At 41.7% G+C, this 22,439-nt stretch overlaps 1 protein-coding gene and 1 pseudogene across 1 annotated transcript in view; one reads left to right on the top strand and one right to left on the bottom strand.

Moving 5' to 3' along the window:
• The window catches only part of DNAJC3 (DnaJ heat shock protein family (Hsp40) member C3), an 88,663-nt gene extending 67,469 nt beyond the window's left edge, over positions 1 to 21,194 (bottom strand). Inside the window, exons 1-2 of the mRNA XM_042979413.1 lie at positions 20,984 to 21,194; positions 2,834 to 2,944 (exon numbers count right to left, since the gene is read on the bottom strand). Of these exons, the coding sequence (XP_042835347.1) occupies positions 2,834 to 2,944; positions 20,984 to 21,065 (193 nt within the window). The 5' untranslated portion in view covers positions 21,066 to 21,194. The remainder of the gene's footprint in view (positions 1 to 2,833; positions 2,945 to 20,983) is intronic.
• LOC122236717 lies at positions 13,789 to 14,684 on the top strand (annotated as a pseudogene).
• Positions 21,195 to 22,439: the final 1,245 nt, after the last annotated feature.

The following is a 22,439-nucleotide window of genomic DNA, read 5'->3' as shown; positions in this document are numbered from 1 at the left end:
CAAAAAAACTTCATATCACTGATAGACCCGTACCACTCTGTAGGAACAATGTGACACTACTGAATTTTAATACATAAACCTTTTCTTGTGTTAAAAATGTAATCATAAAACATACCAAGCCCAAGTAATTTTCAAAATGCACCTAGTAATTTTTCAAGAATGAAAATGGAAGGGTGCCACAACCATAAATAATGTCAACTACAGCATTATAACAAGAAATGATTCATTGATACTTACAATGCTGCCAGCCAAATTCTATTACAAACTTTCACATCAATTTCTAATCACAGAAGTTAAATAAAGTACATCACAAAATTTAGAAGCTGGGAAGTATAACAAATGAAAAAACATTTAATGAACTCTTTTACACAGTCAGTTTAAAGCAATGTATTAAACCATGGGTGATATTTCACCACAGAAGATTGGCATATATTTTACAGCAGCCCAGCTCTACCGCCTACAGCAACAAGCACACAACTTGTTAGTCTACAAGTCAGGAGACCCGGACAAATTCACTGTTGGTGAGACGCTTTCCCTAACTCACTGGGCTACCTGAAGCAGCCAGTGTGGCCATGCTAAATGTGAGGTCTGGTAAACCAGACAACTGAAACAGAGGATCTAACGTTCTTTTCTGATAAACACACTTTTAATAGGAGGGTCAGTAGGCCATGACACCACCACCCCCCTCACCATCTCCTGTATACTGCCATCATATACAATTTAATCTTTGTTTTCTACAGTGGGCTATAATCTGTGTTTGACACAAACTAAGATGATGAATGTCCCAAACTACACAGGTCTTTCTGAGAAATTAAGACATGTGAACATTCTGAGAATTGTTGTAAGTCGCCAAATCATGACGAACAAAAGGGCACATAGCTCTACAGCTCTCTGAACTCTGAATGCATTAGCACTGCTTCACTTTCTCCCTTCGCCAAATTTCACAAATTATCAGTTCTTAGCTTTACTAACTGACATCTGACAATGAATATAATATTTTATTGGGTATTTTGGGGAAGAACCATCTCAAAAGTTCAAGTACAGCAGTGAAGCTAAAGAAAAGCAAGAAGTCATTTTAAACGACCGTAACAATATGCCATGGCCTTAACGTTTCTGCTAAAAGGGAGATTTAAAAAAGCAAATAATAAAGTAGAAAATAGGTAGGAGGTGTAAGTTTCTACAAATATTCTTGCAGTACTAGGGAAGAATCAATATTTTTTAAGATATGCTTTATCTAAGACAATAATTGAAATTTTTTTAACTACCACGCTGCAGCAGAGCTCAAACCACCAGAACAGTGTGGACTCAGTAGTGACATGGTCATTTAGTATATGGTCTCCAGTGAAAATTAACTGGTACAAATTGCTGTGTCGATTACCTACCACCTCCCAAGGTGAGCTAATTGCTAAAATGAAAAAACCTACCTAACAGAAATTTCACATAGTTAAGAAAATTCTATTAACATATCAAGTCTGTTTTTTAAAAGTCTTAATTTTCAGAGATATAAAAATTATATTTCTACAGATCCTACATGTGTGATTGTACCCTATTTTCAAAAAAAAATCTTTATATACATTATTCTCACCAATCTTCACAAAAAATCCTTTTAGGTGGCACAGTGAAAACTGCTAGGAATATGCAGGTAACTTGTTTAAGTCTATATTTACTTACATAACTTAACCAATAATCATAGGATTATCAAGTGGCAAACCCAAGATTAAAAACCTTGGTTTCCTGTTATTCCAGAGGGTTAATAATACCAGTAATAAAAGTGTGAGTTTACAAAAAAGCATTAAGAAAAATACTGCCAAACCAAAATCTAATTATGTTCTGTTTACAAAGTAAATTACAGGAGTGGGATGATCATTCTTCTGGTGAGAACTTTATCTTATCAAAAACATAGAAAAAAATAAACAAAAAAACCCACCTCATTACCCTACAGGTTAACTTGTCACTCTTAACCATCCCAAATAAAAGTGAGAATGTATAATTTAAGAGAGGATTCCAAAAAGTCAGTGTCAGAAAGTCCTGCACAAAAGCATATAGAAAATCCTTTAAGCCCTCACTTAGAACCTATTTATTGTGGCCATCTCGTTCCTCTCAGTCCCAATAGATTAAAAGCTGCAGAGAGTAGAAACTATAGACAAACATAAGTGAGCAACAGGATGTCCAGCCTAAGGGAGTGAGGAAGTTTGACCAACACAGAAGAGGCAACGGACTGCAGGAACCCCCAAGGGCCTCAAAGTAAAAGAACTATACTTCTGATCTCAAGTCATCAAGAAAATTAAACCGTCTTTAGTGAAATCTTTTAGGGGGGGTAAAAAACTATATAATACAGTGAGAAAAGCTTTCTGTCAAAATTATCTTGACTTGGGGCGCCTGGGTGGCTCTATCGGTTGGGCATCCGACTTCAGCTCAGGTCATGATCTCACAGTCCGTGGGTTTGAGCCCCGCATCGGGCTCTGTGATGACAGCCTGGAGCCTGCTTCAGATTTTGTGTCTCCCTCTCTCTCTCTGCCCCTCCCCTGCTCTCACTCTGTCTCTCTCAAAAATAAATAAAGGTTAAAAAAAAATCTTAAAAAAAAATTATCTTGACTTATTCTTGATACTTAGAGTAGAAAATGTAGTTATCTGGAAAATTCTCTTGTGTTAGATACATATGCATTTAAGTGTTGTGTATTTATTTTATTAATCTATTTCACCCAGAATCCTGCAAATATTTTTAAATGTTTTCTTTCAACATTAAATAATGTTTATTTTAAATGTTATCCAAATGCTGTTAACTAGAAATAACTAGGATGGCCACTGAGGGTTTTGGTTCCAAGATACAAACCTACTGCAGCATGAAACTGAGATAAAGCATCAGCTAGTTGTCCAGCTGCAAGTAATTTCTTGCCCAATTCAAGATGTTTCTCAACATCTGCATTTACTCCACATTCAGCACCTAAAAACAACAACAAAAATCAGTTAACTCTCCATGACCAAGATTCAATTCTGAATAAAATGTTAAAAATACAGTTATCTCCCTCAAGCATTTGCCCAGATAAGAGTCACAGAAGCCAAAGACATAGCTTTAGCTATAGAAAAGGTAACTTAATAAAGCACAGTGCTTCATTTAAAGCATATAAGCCACCCAAAAATACACCCTGGTCATATCAAAAGAATGTAACTGTCTCCAAAATATAAAGGAAACTGCATAACCCAGTAGTAAAAATACATCGAACAACAAAGTCGGAATTCCTTTGTTAAAATGGAATCTCATTTTAATGGGTATTATCACCGAGTCCACTCTAATATTCAAGTACTAATTAAGCATCTACAATGCATCAGGCACTATTCTAGGTATTTGGGATAAGTGAGCAAAACACACACACACACACACACCTCTGCCACTCACGGCACCTGACATTATGAAGGGAGAAGGCAGACACGAGAAATACATACACTACACAGTATGTTAGGTGAGAAGTACCATGGAAAAAGTCAAGCCACATGAGGGCACCAGAAGGGCTGGTGCTTCCAGTATTAAAGAACATGGTCAAGGGCGGGCCTCATGGAGAAGCTGACATCTGAGCAAAGACAAAGGAAAGGAAGGAACTCACCAGGCAGATATGTAGAAAAAGAACTTTCTAAGAGGAACCAGTTAGTGCAAGGGCCCTAAGTCAGGAGAATGCCAGCTTATGTTTCAGAAACAGCAGGGAGACCAGGATGGCTACCCCAGAGCCAACAAGGAAAAAAGTACTGGAAGATGAAGTCAAGAAGCAGAGGGCCATGTACGGCTTTGGTTTCACTCTGGGTAAAATGGGGAGCTCGTGAGGAACTGTGAGTAAAATAATCTCCTCTGACTGAACAGGCCAGTTATCAATGTGCTACCTCTCTCCTCTGAATTCATCTTTCAGTACCTGGCTTTAAAAATGGACTGGAGTTTTTAAGCATTTCTTCTTTATACTGAGTACAATATTACACTCTGTCAAGTAAAAGGTACTGAAGGGGCACTGCAGGAAAGACACCTTCAGGGTCTTGTTGCTATCTTTATTTTGTTCTGGTTCCTACTGCACGGTACCTATGGGGAGAATACCCAGTGGCTCCCAGTCCTAGCCATATGCCCCTGGGTCCAGTCCCTCAGCAACCTGGTAGCCTTGACCAGGCACTACCTCCCAATGAGGACACCATGAAGTCCAGGTTTTATGCCCACACACAGCACCCTGACTCCCCCCCACACACAGGCCAACCAACCCAGGTTCAACTACACTTAAGAGGGTTATTTCCTGCTTGCCCAGCTACAGTGGACCAGCTCTAATCTCAGCAACTCAGCAAACTTTTCTACCAGCAACTTAAGGTTGTACCTCTACCTTCTCTAATAAGATTTTAAACCCAAGACTTTAGTAGTTCACCCCTCTAAGTTGGCCCTTCTTTGGGGACCATCTGTTAGCCCCAGAGTATCCTTTAGAGCTCCCTTTACATCTTTATAGTTATTCTCCTATCATAGTGTAACAATTCTTTAAACTTCCCTCTTTTAAATTACTCTGTGGTCTCTGTCTCCTGAATGGATCCAGACTTATATACAGTTGGCACTGGGGAATGGTCCTAGCAGACCCACAAAGACAGGATTTAAGGACAAGTTTGGTCATATCCTTGAGCTTGAATGTAGTGATGAGCTCATTGTCAATGAGAAATAAGATGTCAGTAATCCATAGCAGGTATTAGAATCATAATTAATCAAGATACCATTTGTGGTTGACAGTAATCCCATGCTAACTAGAAAACCAAGACTGTTGTTGCACTTGACCCCAATAACAGTAGTGATGAAGGTAAGGACTGTGGTGCGAGGGGATTCTTCTGAGTGCATTAGAGCACTTTCAGAGACAAAGAAAGAAGCAGCTCAGCCCGAGCCCTCAGCTCAAGTCTCTTTCTGCGAGCTTCCATGTCAGCCCTGAAACAATTTCTTATTTTTGTAGCCACACAGCCGATTGAGCTGAAAATCAAACACAAAATTGAATGTAACGTGTGTAGAAGGGTGTATATGGAAACTAAGAAGCCAAAGCATTTCTCATTTATGGTGAGCATGAGGTTCCACTATTCAGATACTTAGAATGATGCTAAAATAGACACGGCCCGAAAAAATTTCAGAACAATCATCACTTGGGAAGGTGGGAGAAAGGACAGACTGGGAAAGGGCAGATGAGAACCTTCTGGGGTGATGATAATGTTGTAATCTTGATAGAGGTTTGGGTACACAGGGAGGTGCAGTTATCAAAACTCAGCAAATAGACACTTAAAATACGGACATTTTATTATACATAAATTTTACCCCCAAAAAAGCTGTTGATGATATGCATGTTAAAGTGTTTAGGGAAATCTGCACGGATATTATTATGAAATATATATATTTATGTTTGTGTATTTATTTTGAGTGGGGGAAGAGACAGAAAGAGAGGGGGAGATAATCCCAAGCAAGCTCCACACTGTCAGTGCAGAGCCCCATACAGGGCTCGATCTCACAAACCATGAGATCATGACCTGAGCCAAAATCAAGAGTCAGACGATTAACCAACTGAGCTACCCAAGTGCCCCTTGAAATATATTTTTTTGAAAAGAATTAATGGGTAGAGAAATGCCCAGATAAATATGTGTTAAAACCAAGTATGATAATTATATTAATGGCAGAATCGAGATGATGGATATAGGAGCATACATTACAAAATTCTTTCAACTTTATGAAATGTTTTAATAATACAATTTTCGGAAAATATACAATATAGTGTTGTAGTGAGGGAATACATGCAGGGTGCTGTAAGGACACAAGTTAGGGCACCTAACACCTATAGTTAAATAAAATTTAAAATTTGGGGTGCCTGGGTGGCTTGGTGGGTTGATTGTCCAACTCTTAATTTCAACTAAGGTCATGATCCCAGGGTCATGGGATGGAGTCCTGTGTCAGGCTCTGTGCTGAGCGTGGAGCCTGCTTAAGATTCTTAAGATTCATTCATTTCTCTCTCTCTCTCTCTCTCTCTCTCTCTCTCTCTCTCCCTCTCTCTCTCTCCCTCCTTCCCTCCCTCTCCTCCTCTCCCCTGCTCTTTCTCTCAAAAATAAATTTTTTAAAAAATGAAAACAATTTCAATTTCTCAGTCATTAGTCACAGTTTAAGTGCTGGAAAGCTACCGGCTAGTCCAGGAAACAGTGCACATAATATTGAACACTTCCCATCATCATAGAAGGTTCTACTAGACGGCACTGAGGGGGGTTTACTGAAGTATCACCCGAAACCCAAAGGAAAAATGGGGACAATACCGCCTGCATGAAAAAGCCTTAAGAGGGAAAAAAAACCCAACACTCCAAACACAAAGGACATCACATTTAAATGCCCAGACGGAAGAGAATTAATGAGGCTTTCAAAGAAATTAATCAGAGAAATTAAAGTCCTGCATTTCAGCTCTCTCTCCTCTCCATCATGATTTAATTATTCTGGAGTGGGTCACTTTAAGTGCTAGGTGAGTCTCATAAATAGCCAGCACGGAAGAGGGAAATCATAAGGTATCCTGTTACAACAACCCAGGTAACTTGACAGCTAGGCGATCGAGAGTGTGGAGTAGGAGTGTGGAGTAGAAGCCATGAAAAAAAAAGAAGAGTAGATTGCTCAGAGGAATAGAAGAGAGAAAGACAACTACACATGACTTGCGGTGACTGGCTGGATGTGGAGGGCAGGTGAAGAAAGACCAGGAGTGCAGGGTCCAGGATATCCACAACAATGTGGGCAACTATGTGAGCCTGCCACTTTAGCCATCAAAAGCAACTGAATTCTTTATTTCATCTAACATAGCAAAGAGCTGAAAGAAATGCACTCTATCTTGCTATTTTTCCTACTAAACAAAGTAGCTTTTTCAGCTTCCAGTGTTCCTAGTTTCTGTGCAGTGTCTTATTACCTTGACTGCCTGATGGACCCCTCCACACAAGGAAGACAAGGAAGGGGAGGGAGGGAAGGAGAAAACCTTAACTTGATGGCCTCAAAAACTTAGGATCCTGTGAACCCTGTTTGTTTGGGGCAACAATGTGAAGATGTCTACCCTATTTAAGAGTGTGTGAGTAACATGTAGAGAAATTAGTTGGGAGTTTTCAATGGGCTGGGAAAGCATTATTTTTCCCTTTATTTTTTTTAATGTTTATTTCTTTATTTTGAGAAAGAGAGAGAGAGAGAGAGAATGAGCAGGGGGAAGGGCAGAGAGAGAGGGAGGGAGCATTCCAAGCAGGCTCCAGGCCTCAAGCACTGTAAGATCGCATGAACCATGAGATCATAACCCGAGGCAAAATCAAGAGTTTGATGCCTGACTGAGCCCCCCAGGTGATGTGGGAAACAAAGGCAGAAGGAAACCGCAGATAAATTAAATTTCCTTATAACCTGCAACCCATTAACAACTACCTGAGGCTAGAGTTTCTCCAGGAACTCCCTACTGTCTTAATGCTAATGCTTTGCTAGAGGAAAAACCACCTTAGCTTGACAATAGCTAGGCCTCCAGTATCCTGTGAGTCTTCTTTAGCAGATGAAAATCTCTTTGGAAACTTCCTCTTGACATTACCTCCCACCAAATCCCAACTCTATAAGCAGTCTCTCCACAGGGTCCCAGAGCAGCTCTTCCTGCCCATGGGTCCTGTCCCCGTGCTTTAATAAAATTACTTTTGCACCAAAGATGTCTTCAAGAATTCTTTCTTGGCCGTCGGCTCCAGACCCCACAAACCCCACTATCATCCCAAAACCTCATCACCAGGCACCCCTATTTTTCCCTTTAAAAATGAGAATATAGGCTCTTGCTCTGTAAATTCACTATGCAGTAACGATTCAGAAACCAGTTACGTTCTGACAGTGAGGGTCACCTGTAGTTCCACCTAATTCCATACCATATCCAAAAATAACCTGCTTTTCATAATGAAGACTACGGAAACCAAGGTAGTTCATTAAACAAATGTTACTGAATATACACTATGTGTTAAACTGTGGCCATAACAGAGATGAACAGGGTGGTCTTCCTCAAAGAGGCAATGAGGAGAATCCCTCAGGCTTTAGTCATTTATGAGAATGCCCTAGCGGGCAGGGTTCCCATCAGTGACTCTGGAGAAAGGCTGTTTTTGAACATTACACTGGCATCTCTGCCACATACTGAAGTATTTACAGAATATATAATATGAAGAACAGCACTGACTTCAAAATAATCTTGAAAGGAAAAATGAAAGTATAAGTGAAATAAGATTGGCCATATGTTGATAAATTCTGAAGCTGGCTCACAATACTATTCTCTCTACTTTGGTATATTTTTAAGATTTTCCCAAATCAAGTTTTTAAAAAATTTAAATCCTTTCAATAAAGAGAAAACTGGCTTATAAAAATCTCTTACACTAGGGCCCCTGGGTGGCTCAGTCGGTTAAGCATCTGACTTTGGCTCAGGTCATGATCTCATGGTTCATGAGTTCAAGCCCCGCATTGGGCTCTCTGCTGACAGCTCAGAGCCTGGAACCTGCTTCAGATTCTGTCTCTGTCTCTCTGCCCCTCCCCTGCTCGTGCGCTCTCTCTTTCTTTCTCTCTCTCTCAAATATAAAATAAAACATTAAAAAAAAAAAATCTCTTACATCAAAAATGTTTTGAAGTAAGTGGACCACAGGGACTAGCACATGAGCCTACCTCCCAACATACTCAAATTTACAGAAGCTATTTAAAGAATAAATGCATAACCTTGCTGGGGGTAAGGGGGGAATTTTTATTTAAAGAAGAAGGCCATCAGAGAAACAGAAATCTTAGGGGAAAAATGTAGAAAGGACAGAATAGGGTTAGTTGGCAAAATCACATACAAACACCATTCCGGGGAATGTGTGCCATGGAGGTAGATGCAGTCCTTTGTGCTCCAAACTCCAATACAAGGAAAAGGAAGGGACCCTTGGATTTCCCAGCCTCCAGACAATTGGCCTTCTCCCACAAACTGCTCTCACAGTGGCAATGAGCAATTCTGAAATTTACAAAGATAATCATAAAATCAATCTTTAAGAAACTAATACCAAGTAAGAGAATTTAGGGGAAATAATTAGTGGAACAAATAGTAAAAAAATTCTAAAAATGAATATAATGGCCATTCTTACAAATTCAAAAGGATGCAGCATTCATAACACACAGAACAGACCAACTATTTATTCATTTATTGCTGTAGCAGTGGAGAAAAAGGCAGATAAAATCATTTCTAAGTGCCATAACAAACTGCCAGAGGAAAGGAGGAGTACTTAATACAAAGGGGTCAAATAAGTCTTCTCTAAGAAGATAACGTTTGAGTTAAAACACAAAGGGGTATGGGGATAGGGAGGATCCTGAATGACAAGTGCCTCCAGAATGCCAAAATATGTCCAGACAAGGAGTACAAAACAAGTGCAAAGGGCTTAGATAGGACCAAGCTTACCTTCGAGGAATCAAAAGGAGGCTCCAGCATGTTAGGAAGGATAGAGGACAGGTGCCTGAGTGTCTCAGTCAAACTTCGGACTCTTGGTTTCAGCTCAGGTCATGATCTCATTGTTCCTGAGATAGAGCCCATTCAGCTCAGGTTATGATCTCACGGTTCCTGAGACAGAGCCCCATGTAGGGCTCTGCACTGGCAGGGTGGAGCCTATTTGGGATTTTCTCTCTCCCTCTCTCTCTGACCCTCTCCTGCTCATGTGCAAGCACATGTGTGCTCGCTCTCTCTCTCTCTCTCTCTCTCTCTCTCTCTCAAAATAAATATTTAAAAATAATAAAATTAAAAAAAAAAAAAGGATAGAGGATGCAGGCAAGATAGATCACAATGGGCCTTTCAGGCCAAGGTATGAAACTTACATTTTATTCAAAGTACAAAGACACATCATTAGATGGGTCTTACTAAGGAACTCACTACCTGATTTACATTTTAAAAAGACCCCTGCTGGCTGCAGTGTAGAAAAGAGATTAGAGGCAGACAAGAATGTGAAGAAGTGTGGTGGGTAGCAAGCTGCATTATAGTATACACTCTGATTTCATTTATGCTTAAAATATATATATAACATATATTCTTAGATTAACTTTTTCCAGTAAAAATGTACTCATGTACTAATACAGTACAAACTTAATAAACTGAGAAAGATGTTCAATTGAATAATCACTTGCAACTGAAAACTCTTGTAAAGCATATTTGCAAACACTATATACATATAATATTTTACAACTAAGCAGCCAATTAAGTCAGGAAAGAAAAGCAAAATAACCCTGCCTCCTTTCTCAGAGGACTGTGCAGCTGGAGAGATTCCAACAGGACGGAGGATGTTAGATCTCATTGTCTTCCTACCCCTGGACCTTTCCCCCAAGCACTTCAATAAAATGGTTTCATTCCTCCCACCCCCAAAAACAACAACAACAACAATAACACCCTGCCTCACTTGTTTAAGTGTAGTTCAAAGGGACAGCATTATAATCAGATACTGCAGAGAATATAGGTGATATAGATCCTAAAATTTAAAACAATCCTTATCTTTTCAGATTCTAAAATATTTATGAATGAAATGAGAGCATGTATGATAGGTTTAAAAATAATCCATGGGTATAGATGCAATAAGATCAATCATGAGTTGGTAACTGTTAAAGCTAGGAGATGGGTACCTAGGGGTTCATATACCATTCCCCACTTTTGTAAATGTGTGCAATTTTCCACAATAAAATTTTATATTAAATCTCTTTAAGGGATTAGGGGTGGAATATTAAAACAGTTAAAGATAGCTCATTTTCATTTTTTAAAAGATAATTTCTGATATAAGCTATCCATCCATAAACATTTATAGTGCCTAGTGTAAAATACAAAAATTTGTGCATCGCTCATGAAGGGAGAAATGTGTGTACAGAACCATGGTAAATTAAAGTAGAGAATGACTAAGAATCAAATAAGAATGGTGAAAGCACTGTGTGTGAACTCTGGAACAATCCAGCCCATTACAGGAGGCTCAAGTAATTACAGGGGCATGTCGATGGGATTCTGTGTATTCTCAAAATGCAGGGGGTATGAAGGGGGTAGTCTTCAAAATAGTATGAAGGTTTCATTTAAAACATTTTCCTGATACATTTTCTCAAAGGGAGGATCAGATCAATGTACTCAATACAAGATTCCAGACTGCCCGAGGAGGGAAGAAATTTGGGCATGAGATAAACTATTAGTGAAAATGCTTTCCTTATCCAACTATGAAAATGTTTAACAGGAAAGATGTAACACAAAAGGAATTAAGAACCTACTATGGGCTGGATACTTTCAGTGTCATAATTTAACTTAATTTTCACAACCCTAGAAAATAAACATGTTTCATACTCTTACAGCTCAGAAAACTGAGGTTTAAAGAAGTTACCCATCCTGCTAGAAGACTCACAGTATCTGTCAAAACAAAATTCGATTCCAAAGCCCAACTTTCTTTTCAGCATAGGCCATGATCCTTTTCCCTATCTAATCTAGGCTAGGTGTCCCTCAGTTACTAAACCCGGTATGCTTCATTCACTCGACCCATCATTTAATATGACATTTTAGCACAATGGTTTCCAACCTCCAAGGCTGATTTGAACCTAGGTCTAGTGAGAAGCAAGGAATGCATTTGCCAAGTTCTTTGAACTATTCTATCAAGTCATTTTGGGTCAGACATTCCTCACTGAGTCATTGTGGTTTCCTGCTTTCACAGTAGTTGGAAGAACCAGAGCTCAACAGCCAACTGACTCTCCACCACCTCCCCACAGTGCCCTTAGAAGAACCCTCCTTGGCTACCCTTGCAGGTGTGCCAGAACTACAACCAGGAACCAGGGACCACCATCAACTGCCAGATCAACCTGGAGCTCTCTGCCTCCTACTTCTACCTACTTCTGCCTCCATGCCTTACTACTTTGACCTCAATGGTGTGGCTTTGAAGAACTTTGTCAGATATTTTCTTCTCCAATCTCAAGAGAGGACACATGCTAAGATACTGAGGAAGCTGCAGAACCAACCAGGTGACCAAATCTCAAATCTTTCAGGATATCAAGAAACTAAACCATAGTAAGTGAGAGAGCTGACTGAAGGCAATAGAGTGTGCAAGTGTTACCTTGGAAAAACGCATAAATCTGTCACTACTGAATGCACAATACTGCACAAACTGGTCACTGACAAAAATGACCCCTACTTATGTGACTTCACTGACATTTATTACCTGAATGAGCAGGTGAAATCCATCAAAAAATGGGGGCCCCAGAATTGGTATGGCAGAGTATCTCTTTGATAAGCACATCCTGGGAGACAAGTAACAATGACAGCTAAGCCTTAGGCTGGCTTCACATAGTCATGAGGTTGACTTCCCTGGTCACCAAAGATAAGCATGCACGCTGAGGTTACCTTTAACTTTTCTGTAAACTATACCAACACTTCCACTTAAGTTATTTCATTTGTACTGTTCCCTCAGATAAATCTAATTTGGTATATACCCTCCAAAAAAGTTATGCCTTACTCTCACCCCAAAAGTTAAGTTACTCTTCAAACTAAATTTCTCTCACCTTCTAGGATTATAAGAGGTATCCAGCATTTCTCTGTCCCTTCTAAATGAAACTCAGATCTTTATTATGTTACAATTCTGTCCAATATAATTTCTATTTAATGTGATAAGTAAATACCACCTCCTCTACAAGAATTTTCTGTGGCCCTCTCCAATCATCCAGAAAGAATGATTATGCCTTCAGTGCACCTTGGTCACGTCTCCCTAACAGACCCTGCCACAGCATAAAGGTTGTTGCATAGGCGCCTTTCTCTCTGCAAGAGGTGGTGTGCCTTCTAACTGGGATCTTCTCTCACCTTCTTCCAAATCCAGCCCCCCATGCTGCTGCCAAAGTGATCCCTCAAAAATGCACTCCTAATAAAAAGGATGCGGTATTTTCACATCGCTGGCTAAGTTCAATCTAAGCCCTTTCAGATCTGGGGTGTCTGGGTGGCTCAGTCAGTTAAGCAGCTGACTCTTGATCCCAGCGTCATGAGTTCAAGCCCCATGTTGAGCTCCACACTGGGCATGAAGCTTACTTAATAAGAAAAGAAAAGAAAAGAAAAGAAAAGAAAAGAAAAGAAAAGAAAAGAAAAGAAAAGAAAAGAAAAGAAAAGAAAAGAAAAGAAAAGAAAAGAAAAGAAAAGAAAAGAAAAGAAAAGAAAAACTTTTAAAAAACAAAAATAAAAATAAACCCCTTCAGCTCTGAAGGCAAACAAGACCCTTCGTGATCAGATCCCATGATGTGTGTCCAGTCTCATCATGACCACTCCTCCACCTCTTACTTTACACTCCTGTATCAGCATGAACTGGTTGTACTTCCCTGAAGAGACTGTGTTCTCATGCCACATCCCTTTGCACTTGCTGTTCCATGAAAAGGACTTTCCCACTTGCCCCCTGGGATATTTCTACCCCAATAGGATTCCGTCCTCACATGCTGGCTCCTTTGTGAGACCTCCCCTAACTACTGCAGTGAGAGGGTGGGTGGGAGAAAGCCTGTTCTGTGCTCCTATGACATCTCCACACCCAAAAGTACATGAGTTTAAGTTGCAATACCACTGTCTCAATTACTGACCTTCACAGTTTGCTGGCCTCTCACAACCCCTGAGAACCCAACCCAGGTAAAAAGCGTGTTTGAGAGAAGAAACCATCTTTTCTTCTTTATATCACCTAATCCAGTACCTTGCCCACAGTGGACACTCAATATTCACTCACTGATGTAACTATCTTCCTTCTTAAATGTATCACAACTCATCATAATAATAAAATCCAATGTCTGGTTCCTCCACTGGTTGTGGCTATGAAGCAGGGGGTTCAACAGCTCCCTTGGAAGCAGGAGTGCAAGCTTGTGAAGTTTTCTCAAACGGCTGCAGATTTGAAACAATTCTGTCTGTACAAGGTTCAACACAATCCCCTGCTGACTACAGTAACTTCAAGTAGGAATCCCTTCAGACCCCAGAAGGTCTGTTCCTTTTGGTAGAAAAATGAATCTGTGGATGGTTTTCTAACCCACTTTTCATGAACCAGTGAATATTCAAAGGAGCACTACATTTGAAGCCTATAGAAAAGCTTATCCCTAAACATATGCCATACTAAAATTCTACTTTTGTCAATCCTTAACATCTCTCTGCATTTTCATAAATTTCTATTTCACAAGAATATGTATACTTTACATACACTGGCAGCAGCATACAACAAAATACTTAGTGTAATATGTAATATGTGATAACAAGTACCAAATCAAACTGATGCTACCAAAGATTCATAAAGACACTAATATGTAAAAAGAAAAAATTATTTATAAATCATGGCTGTTTTTGTAGTATCTCAACCCTATTTTCAGCCATGGATACTTTTTATTCCTTTGCCACATACAGTGACAGTGGTAACAAGCTATCTCCTGTTTTCTGATTAGGCAACCAAACATCATGCCATTGCCTAATCAGCATGAAACAATAGGTTCCTCCTTAGATGAGCATAACCATAGGTCAGCAAAATATACAGGAAGCATAAGAAAAAAGGTAGAGTAAGTAGTTAAGTCCTTCAATGAAGTTAGTACTGAAATCCATCATATTTTGAAGAGCAAAATTAAAGAATTTTAAGAAATGTAAAGTTGAGGGGTTAAGAATATGATGTGGTGGGGCACCTGGGTGGTTCAGACGGTTAAGCGTCCGACTTCAGCTCAGGTCACGATCTCGCGGTCCGTGGGTTCGAGCCCCGCGTCGGGCTCTGGGCTGATGGCTCAGAGCCTGGAGCCTGCTTCGGATTCTGTGTCTCCCTCTCTCTCTGCCCCTCCCCCGTTCATGCTCTGTCTCTGTCTCAAAAATAAACGTTTAAAAAAAAATTAAAAAAAAAAAAGAATATGATGTGGTGAGAATCACAATCAAGACTGAAGAACAAGAACAAAAAAGGCAACAACAAGGGTCAAAGATACTAAGGTTCAAGCTAAGGCCAGGTGACAGGGCCAGAAGCAAGCCCAGGATGGCTATTCAGGTTGGAGCACTTAGAACGTGAGAGATGAGAGGGACCTCTGGCTGGCTCAGTAAGTACGGCATGGAACTCTTGACCTTGGAGTTGCAGGTTCAAGCCCCATATTGAGTGTAGAGATTACTTAAAAATAAAATCTTTAAAAGGGAAGAAAAAAAATGTTAGGGATGAGGAAAACCCAAAGGTCATTCTACAAAGGCACATGAGGCCAAAAAAAAAAAAAAAAAAAAAGGACAAAATACTGTCCATAAAAGATCTGATCTGAATCCAAGACGCAAGCAAGAGGGGGGCAGAGTCTGAAAGAAGTCTCATGGCAGAAACACAGAAAAAGTGGAAACTGGCCACAGAAAGAGCAAAAAGTGCATTATCTTAGCAATTCCATAGTCAACTAAGGACCAATGACAAAAGAGTTTCAATAAAAATACACTGAGCTGGAAACCCTAAAGTCATTATGACCTAAAAAGTGGTTCAGCCAAAATGAAAGGAAAAAAGGCTGAGTAGTTGTGTAATACATCTGAACTAAATGTCTGCACCGAAATCTTCCTTAGATGAACTTGGAAAATAAAATCTATTGTAATCAGGTTTGCTCAATTTCAGTGGACATTGCCTGTCTTTGCTTCAATTAACTGTGAAGGTATAAATGTTGTGATGTGATCCCCTGCTCAAGGAATGTAGAAAATAAGTATGAAGAGTCCTTGCAAAAACAAAACAGAACAAAAAACAAACGAACAAACAAAAGCTCAGTCAACTTCACTCACCAATTTAAAAAATATTTAATCTACTTCATCTCAACATGTTTTAGGTACAGAGATAAGAGCTCTTTCCACAAAGCTTATATTCTTGAGATAACAGGCAAGAAAAGTAAACGAGGTAATTCAGACAATGTGAAATTTTATGAAGAAAATTCAAAAAGGTAAACAGAGACTATTAACTGAAGGAGAGCATGCTTTTTAACATAGTATGTCAGGCCTCTCTGAAATACGAATGTTCATTTGAAGACCTCATATGAAGCTTTCCAAACCGTGGGAACAGCAAGAATCAAGACTCTCAGTCAGAAATGAGGTTGGCATTTGGAAGTAAAAGAAGTTGTGTGGTGGGAGCCTAACGATGAGGGGAAGATTAGGACGAAATAGGTGTAAGTAAATAAGAGTCTGATATGTAAGGCTTTGCAGTTATCAGCGGAGTAACGTGTTGAAGAGAGAACAGAAGAGGAAGAAATAGAGACTATCCACAACTCTTCAAAGTCCTGCTGTCCAGAGAAGCAAAGATACAGTTCAGTATCTGAAGGGACACACTACATCAAAGAACAGTTTAGGATGGAAACACTACAGCATCTTGGGAGTGCTGATGTCAAGGATCCCACAGAGAGGAACAAAGTGATGACGCAGGAGAAAAACGGTAACTATAGGAGCAATACTTTCAGAAGATGAGAGAAAATGGAATCCAGGACATAAGTATACGAATTGGATTTTGCCAGGAATAGAGATGCTTTATCCATTTTAACATAAGAAAAGTAGCAAACTGGGTACAGATACACGTAAACTAGTGCCTTTAGTGGAAGAAAGAAAAGGAAACTACCCTGTGATGGCCTTCATTTTCTCAAACAACGACACGTTCTAAGAGAATGAGGTAAAGGAAGGGAGGAAAGGAGGGTTACATTGGAGATTTAAGGAAAGAAAAGGTTTGAAATGCAGATTTTCAAGAACAGACACACAAGGCAATTGTAGGAATGTTGGCAGTATTGCATATGCATTTGAAATTGAGATTATGTGCTTAAAATGAAACCAGTCAGCAAGGTTATCTCCATTTTTCTCCAGCCATGTTCAACTCTGAGGTACAACAAACAAGTCTGCCAAGTTGGACTGAAGAGGTGTCAAATTTTGCCAAGTGAGTAAGACAAAATAATACAGAAGCAAGGAAATTAAAGGCTGTTTTCAATAGAGCAACTACAAGGTGGACCACTAAATCTAAACTGAGAAAGGAGGGAAAAGAATATATATGCTTTACAAAGCATGTCTTATACCCCCAAGTGGTCGGTAAGCTCAATGACAAAAACTGTGAGTTCCACACTATGTGTATCTCATCAGAAAGCACTACAGTGTAAGCCTCTGCTGACTGATTAAATGAGTCTTTCCCATATCCAGAACTCCAAATGACACAAACTCATCGATTTACAAAACAAAACAAAAAATAAACAAAATTTTTTAAAAACAGCTTTCTAAAGATCTTGGAAGAAAAATAAATCTATAATTGAAATGTCTTAGTTCTAAAAAGCAGGTGACTGGGTTCCCATGATACTTCCATATGAACAAAGATAAACTGCTGGACATTAATCAGAGGAAAACCATGACACTAGAAATTCAACTTAACCACAATTAATTCACTTCATATGAGAAAATAAAGCCTAATAATTTCTACAAAGAATCCCATCAGAGAACAACCTGTCCCACAGAATCAAAACTACATTTCAGGCTCTTGTTCAGCAAACGATAACTAGTCAGGTAAATTGGAACTTTTACACTACTAACTACAGCATATTGCATTAAAATAATTCTAGAAGCTATCTGACCACCTGCTAAAATACTTGGTATAGGGGCGCCTGGGTGGCTCAGTCAGTTAAGCGTCCAACTTCACCTCAGATCATGATCTCGAAGCTCATGAGTTGGAGGCCAGCGTCAGGCTCTGTGCTGACAGCCTGGGGCCTGCTTTGGATTCTGTGTCTGCCTCTTTCTGCCCCTCCCCTGCTCACGCTCTTGCTCTCTCTCTCTCTCTCAAAAATAAACATTAAAAAAAATAAAAATAAATACTTAATGTATATATATTACTTAAAGTCACTCATTTTCCCTGCTTTATTTTTTCTTTCCAAATTTAAATAATGTCAGAAAATCTTAGAGAAGACAAAACATACTTTCAGTGGGTTAGGCGAATATAGAAGTTATCAATATCACTTATACTTAAAATTTTCCAACTATTCTTTTCCTATGGCCAAATAAACAGTTTAGTCAGGTCAGTTCAGTGAAATAAAGAAAAATTGAGTCCCAGTAGCATGTTAGTAAGAAAAAGAGTTAAAAGAAAGTTTGGTTCCCAGGCTGTGCTCCCATTGAAACAGAACAAACCATTAGCAAAGAATTAAAATAGCTACGTTATCTGTAACATGAGAATACTAGACACTACTAAAGTTTTCTTTCTGTTCCAAAAATTCTACTCCTAACCTAGTGCTTTAGACTTCCTTCTTTCAAGGGCCTTTTTAAAAGGGGGTGCTAAGAGATGTAATCTTTCAATTCATAAGACTGCTACATAGTTTCTTTCTTTGGATTACAATTAACAGAAAAGCCTAGAAAAAACCAAAGACGAGTATTTTTAAGTAGGGAAGAAACTAGGCCAACTAAGCCAATTACTGGTGACCCTCTCAGTCACATGCAGCTCTCGTTGCTTCACACTCACTCTTCTCACACCCTTCTCCTTCAGTTCCTCTCCCTCCAAACCTCAGACTTAAATCCCCCTGAAGGACTCTGAGGTTACTGAAACCAAACACAACTTATTTTGGAAAACAGGAGCTAACAGTTTGCCAATTCAGGTAAGAGGTTCTTTCTTATCTTTATATCCTCATCACCAAATTTAGTGTCTGGTACATGGCAGACACCTAATCTACTCCTCTATATGTCTTGTTAGACCAGTGATTCTCACCAGTGATTTCTTTTTAGAAATGCAAAATTTCAGGTCCCACCCAGACCTACTGAATCAGAAACACTGGTAGGGGAACCCAGCACTCAGTTTTTAAAAGCCCTCCAGGCAGATTCTGATGCACACTCAAGTTTGGGGACCACTTTTAAACATGCCAGGAAATCAACTTTCTGTTCATTACCGCCAGTGGCCAAAAAAAAACAAACAAAATGCTGATTTTTCCCAGCTGCCACCAGTTACAAATGTTTGGGCCCACATGATGCTGTCAGCCACTTAACTTCTGCCTCCAGCCTGCACACAAGATGAACTTCAGAGTCGAAAAACTGAGCTTAACTTATGGCTCTTAGATTTAACAGCTCTGTGACCTTATAGCTACACTTAATTAAATGCATCTGTAAAGGAGGAATAGTATCAAATACCTCCATAAGAGATCACTCATAGAAAGGTGCCTGGCACACAGACCTTTAATAAATTTAACGTCTTTTCCCTTTCTTCCCTGCCACCTGTACCAAGTCCCTGTTACCCTCATACAGACAATGCTCCTGAAAAACAGCACTCTGGCTTTCCTCTGAGAACTGTCACCAATGGCTCCTATACAGAAAAACTCCCTAACAAAGTTTTCCTTCTGGAAAATACTGTAGGAGGGAAATGAAATATTAAGAGTTCTACAGAACCAGGGGCACCTGGGTGACTCAGATCTCACAGTTCAGGAGTTTCAGTCCACGTCAGGCCCGCACTGACAGTGTGGAGCCTGCTAGGGATTCTCTCTCTCCCCCTCTCTCTCTACCCTGCCTCTCTCTCCCTCAAAATAAATAAATAAACTTAAAAAAAAAAAAAAGAGTCTTACAGAATGATATACAGAACAGCAATTCCAAAAAGGTAGTCCAAAAGCTAGCAGGAAAAGAAAATCACATAGAAGTGTGCACTTTCATTAAAAAAAAAAAAAAAAAAAAGCATTAAATGGAACATAGGCAACTTTCTCTTAAGTGGTCAAAATAAACCACCAGTAGTAACTGGACATAAATGTGACACTGGGGCGGGGGAGGGTTAGCATTAGAAAATGCAAGAGAACTGGAATAGGTACATGACCCATATTAAAAGTGGTCCAGGCATTCAAATCTCAACTTCCTAGACTGGCGCAATACGAATGTCAAATTCTTTGTCCCAGTGCTGTCACGCTCTATGTTCTGATTTGGGGTTCAGAAAAGAATATGTTCACCAGGAGAACAACATTAACGACGTTGAGAATTTTGAGGGGATTTTACCATAAACAAGTCCCAACCTCAGCTCCTCACTTCCTCTAAATCTAACATTAAGTCTCATACTGAAATGTGTGACCCCTTGACTACTAGCCCTTTGCATAGGAATGAAAGTAGATCAGTGACTGTAATAGGTCATTATGCCCAATTATTTGTCACAGTCACCAGGCTGGAAGCATTAGTTCAACTGGCACCTTCAACTTTAATTCTTACTCCACTCGCTGACCTCTAGGATGGGACAGCCCTCTACTTTTGCTATTGTTAGAGTAACCAACACTCCAACCTGTAGGACCCAAGAGAAATTTAAGCGTTTGCACCTTTAAGGGGGCCTTCCCCCCCCCCCCCCCAAGAGAACTCGGAAAAAGGAAAACCAGCCCTAAGTAGAAGGACACCATCCTGGGCATAGTAAAACCACAAACTTTGTGCCTTGCCCTCCGGGACCTTGAATTCCAGCACCGGCAACAACCAAACAACTTCTATCCACCGCAGAGTACAGGAGTGCGATGGTTACTCAACTTTTTACGGTCAACACTGTCCCCCCCACCGCTTCACGCGGCCGGACACACTGCTCCCTCCCCCCGGAACTCCAAAACGAAAGAAGCCTCCCCTTTGGCCACCTTTACTGCCTCCTCCCAGCACCACTGACCAAGTGTCTCCAGGCGCCAAGCGAGGGTCCAAGCGAGGCCGGGGCCCGACGGCTGCTCCAGACTCCGCGTCCCAGGACACTCCCGAAGTCGCTGCCGGATGCCCCGCTCCCCTAGACCCCCTCGGCCCCCTTCGGTCCCGCTCCTCCCTCCAAACCCGCCGTCCCCGCCCGGCGGCCCGCCGGTCCCACCACCCCGTCCCCGGACAAACCCGGAACCCAGCGCCGGCCCCCGCCCCGGGGCGGGCTCAGGCCCAGCCGGTCCGCGCGGAGTCCCCGGCGCCCGCCCCGCGGCCCCGACCGCCGGAAGACTCGCGCCGGGACGCAGGCGGGGAAGCGCCAGGGGGCTTGGCCCGGGCGCCCGCTCCCCCGGCCAGAGCAGGGAAGGACTCACCTTCGTACTGCAGGTCCACCAGGACCAACAGGAAGGGGAACACCGAGCCCAGCCGGCTGGTCACAGAGCCGGGGGCCACCATGTCCAAGGGCGCGGGCAGTAAGGAGGAGAGAGGGTGCGGGGCCCACCAGCCCCGCCAGCGCTCAGGGTGCAGCTGCGCCCGCCCGCCGTCGGCTCTCGCTCAGGCCTAAGCGGCAGCTGGCGCCCAGCAGAGGAAGGCAGCGGTGGGCGGGGTCCGGGCGACGCTACGCCCCGAGCGCCGCCGCCGCCCAATCGCCTTCTTCCTGGACCCGCGCCTACCGGGCTCGCCGGGATCGTGGTTCGCGCTGATAGGCTGCGGGGGCCGCCGCCCCGCCCCGTCTCTGATAGGACAACGTGGAGGCACGAGACGAGGCAGCGTCCGCTGGTCGTGGAGCTGTCAGGGAGCTCCACACCGCCGCGGCCGGCGGGAGGGAGGCGGCCGGGCTGGCTGTGTGGCGGCCGCCGAGTCCGCATGCGCAGGCCGCGGAAGCCTTTTAGGGTCGCTCCTGGAGCCGGAGGTTAGCGAGGAGGAGGTTTTCCGGTGTGCTGTTTGGCAAGCTAGGTGAAGCCGCCGCGCCCGCAATGAGAGGCCAAGCCAGGTCCCAGGAAGTCCGAGCGCCTGGAGTGGAGGTCTCGGAATGGACCGGCGAACTGCAGGATTCTCAGAGCCTGCTACCTCCAGCCGAGTACAGACTCCACTGAAGAGTGCTCGAGAAACGGCCAGAGGCCCAGGCTCGGTAGAGGAGGGTGAGCTGATGGGGCCCGGAGCATTTCGGGGACAGCCGGGCAGAAATACGTTAGTGACCCGAGGCCCGCGAGAATGGTTTGGAAGCCCGGGAACCCCCTCCCCACCACTGGCCAGCGGACCAGCGTGCCCAGAAAAGAGAACAATTCTGAAAGATTCTGTGAAGAAACAACCAGGGAGGCACAGCTGCTAAGAGAGCAAGGGGGTCTGGAGAGTGTAGCCAACGTCAACCATAAGGGGGGTGAGGGGGGAGACCTGTTAGAAAGGATCTTGCATCATGTCCTCATCAAAGGAAACTCAACAAGAGAGATAGGAAGTTGAACAAGATTCAAGTTACTCGCTTTAGCGTTAAGTTTTGTTCAAAGCCACTTTCTCTGGCGTCCCCAACACAATCCAGCTCGCAAGCTGTACATCAGTGATGTTTTAGGTGGAGTGAAACAGTAATGCTGTTCTGTGTTTATTGCCAAGCATAAACTTATTACTTTACCAATAAGTATACAACTGAGTATTAAATAAATAAAACGTTCATGTAATACTGATAATAAATAGATGAATCTTTGGACAGTTGGAATGAATTAATATCGATTTTTTTAAACAGCTCTGTGGCCACCCCATGTTCATTGCACCACTACTTACAATAGCCAAGACATGGAAACAATCTAAGCACCATTAACAGATGAATTAATGGAT

The sequence above is a fragment of the Panthera tigris genome, chromosome A1 (assembly GCF_018350195.1).
Source record: "Panthera tigris isolate Pti1 chromosome A1, P.tigris_Pti1_mat1.1, whole genome shotgun sequence".
Lineage (NCBI taxonomy): Eukaryota > Metazoa > Chordata > Mammalia > Carnivora > Felidae > Panthera > Panthera tigris.
The sequence above is the reverse complement of the archived record's forward strand: the minus strand, read 5'-3'. Positions and strand labels throughout refer to the sequence as shown.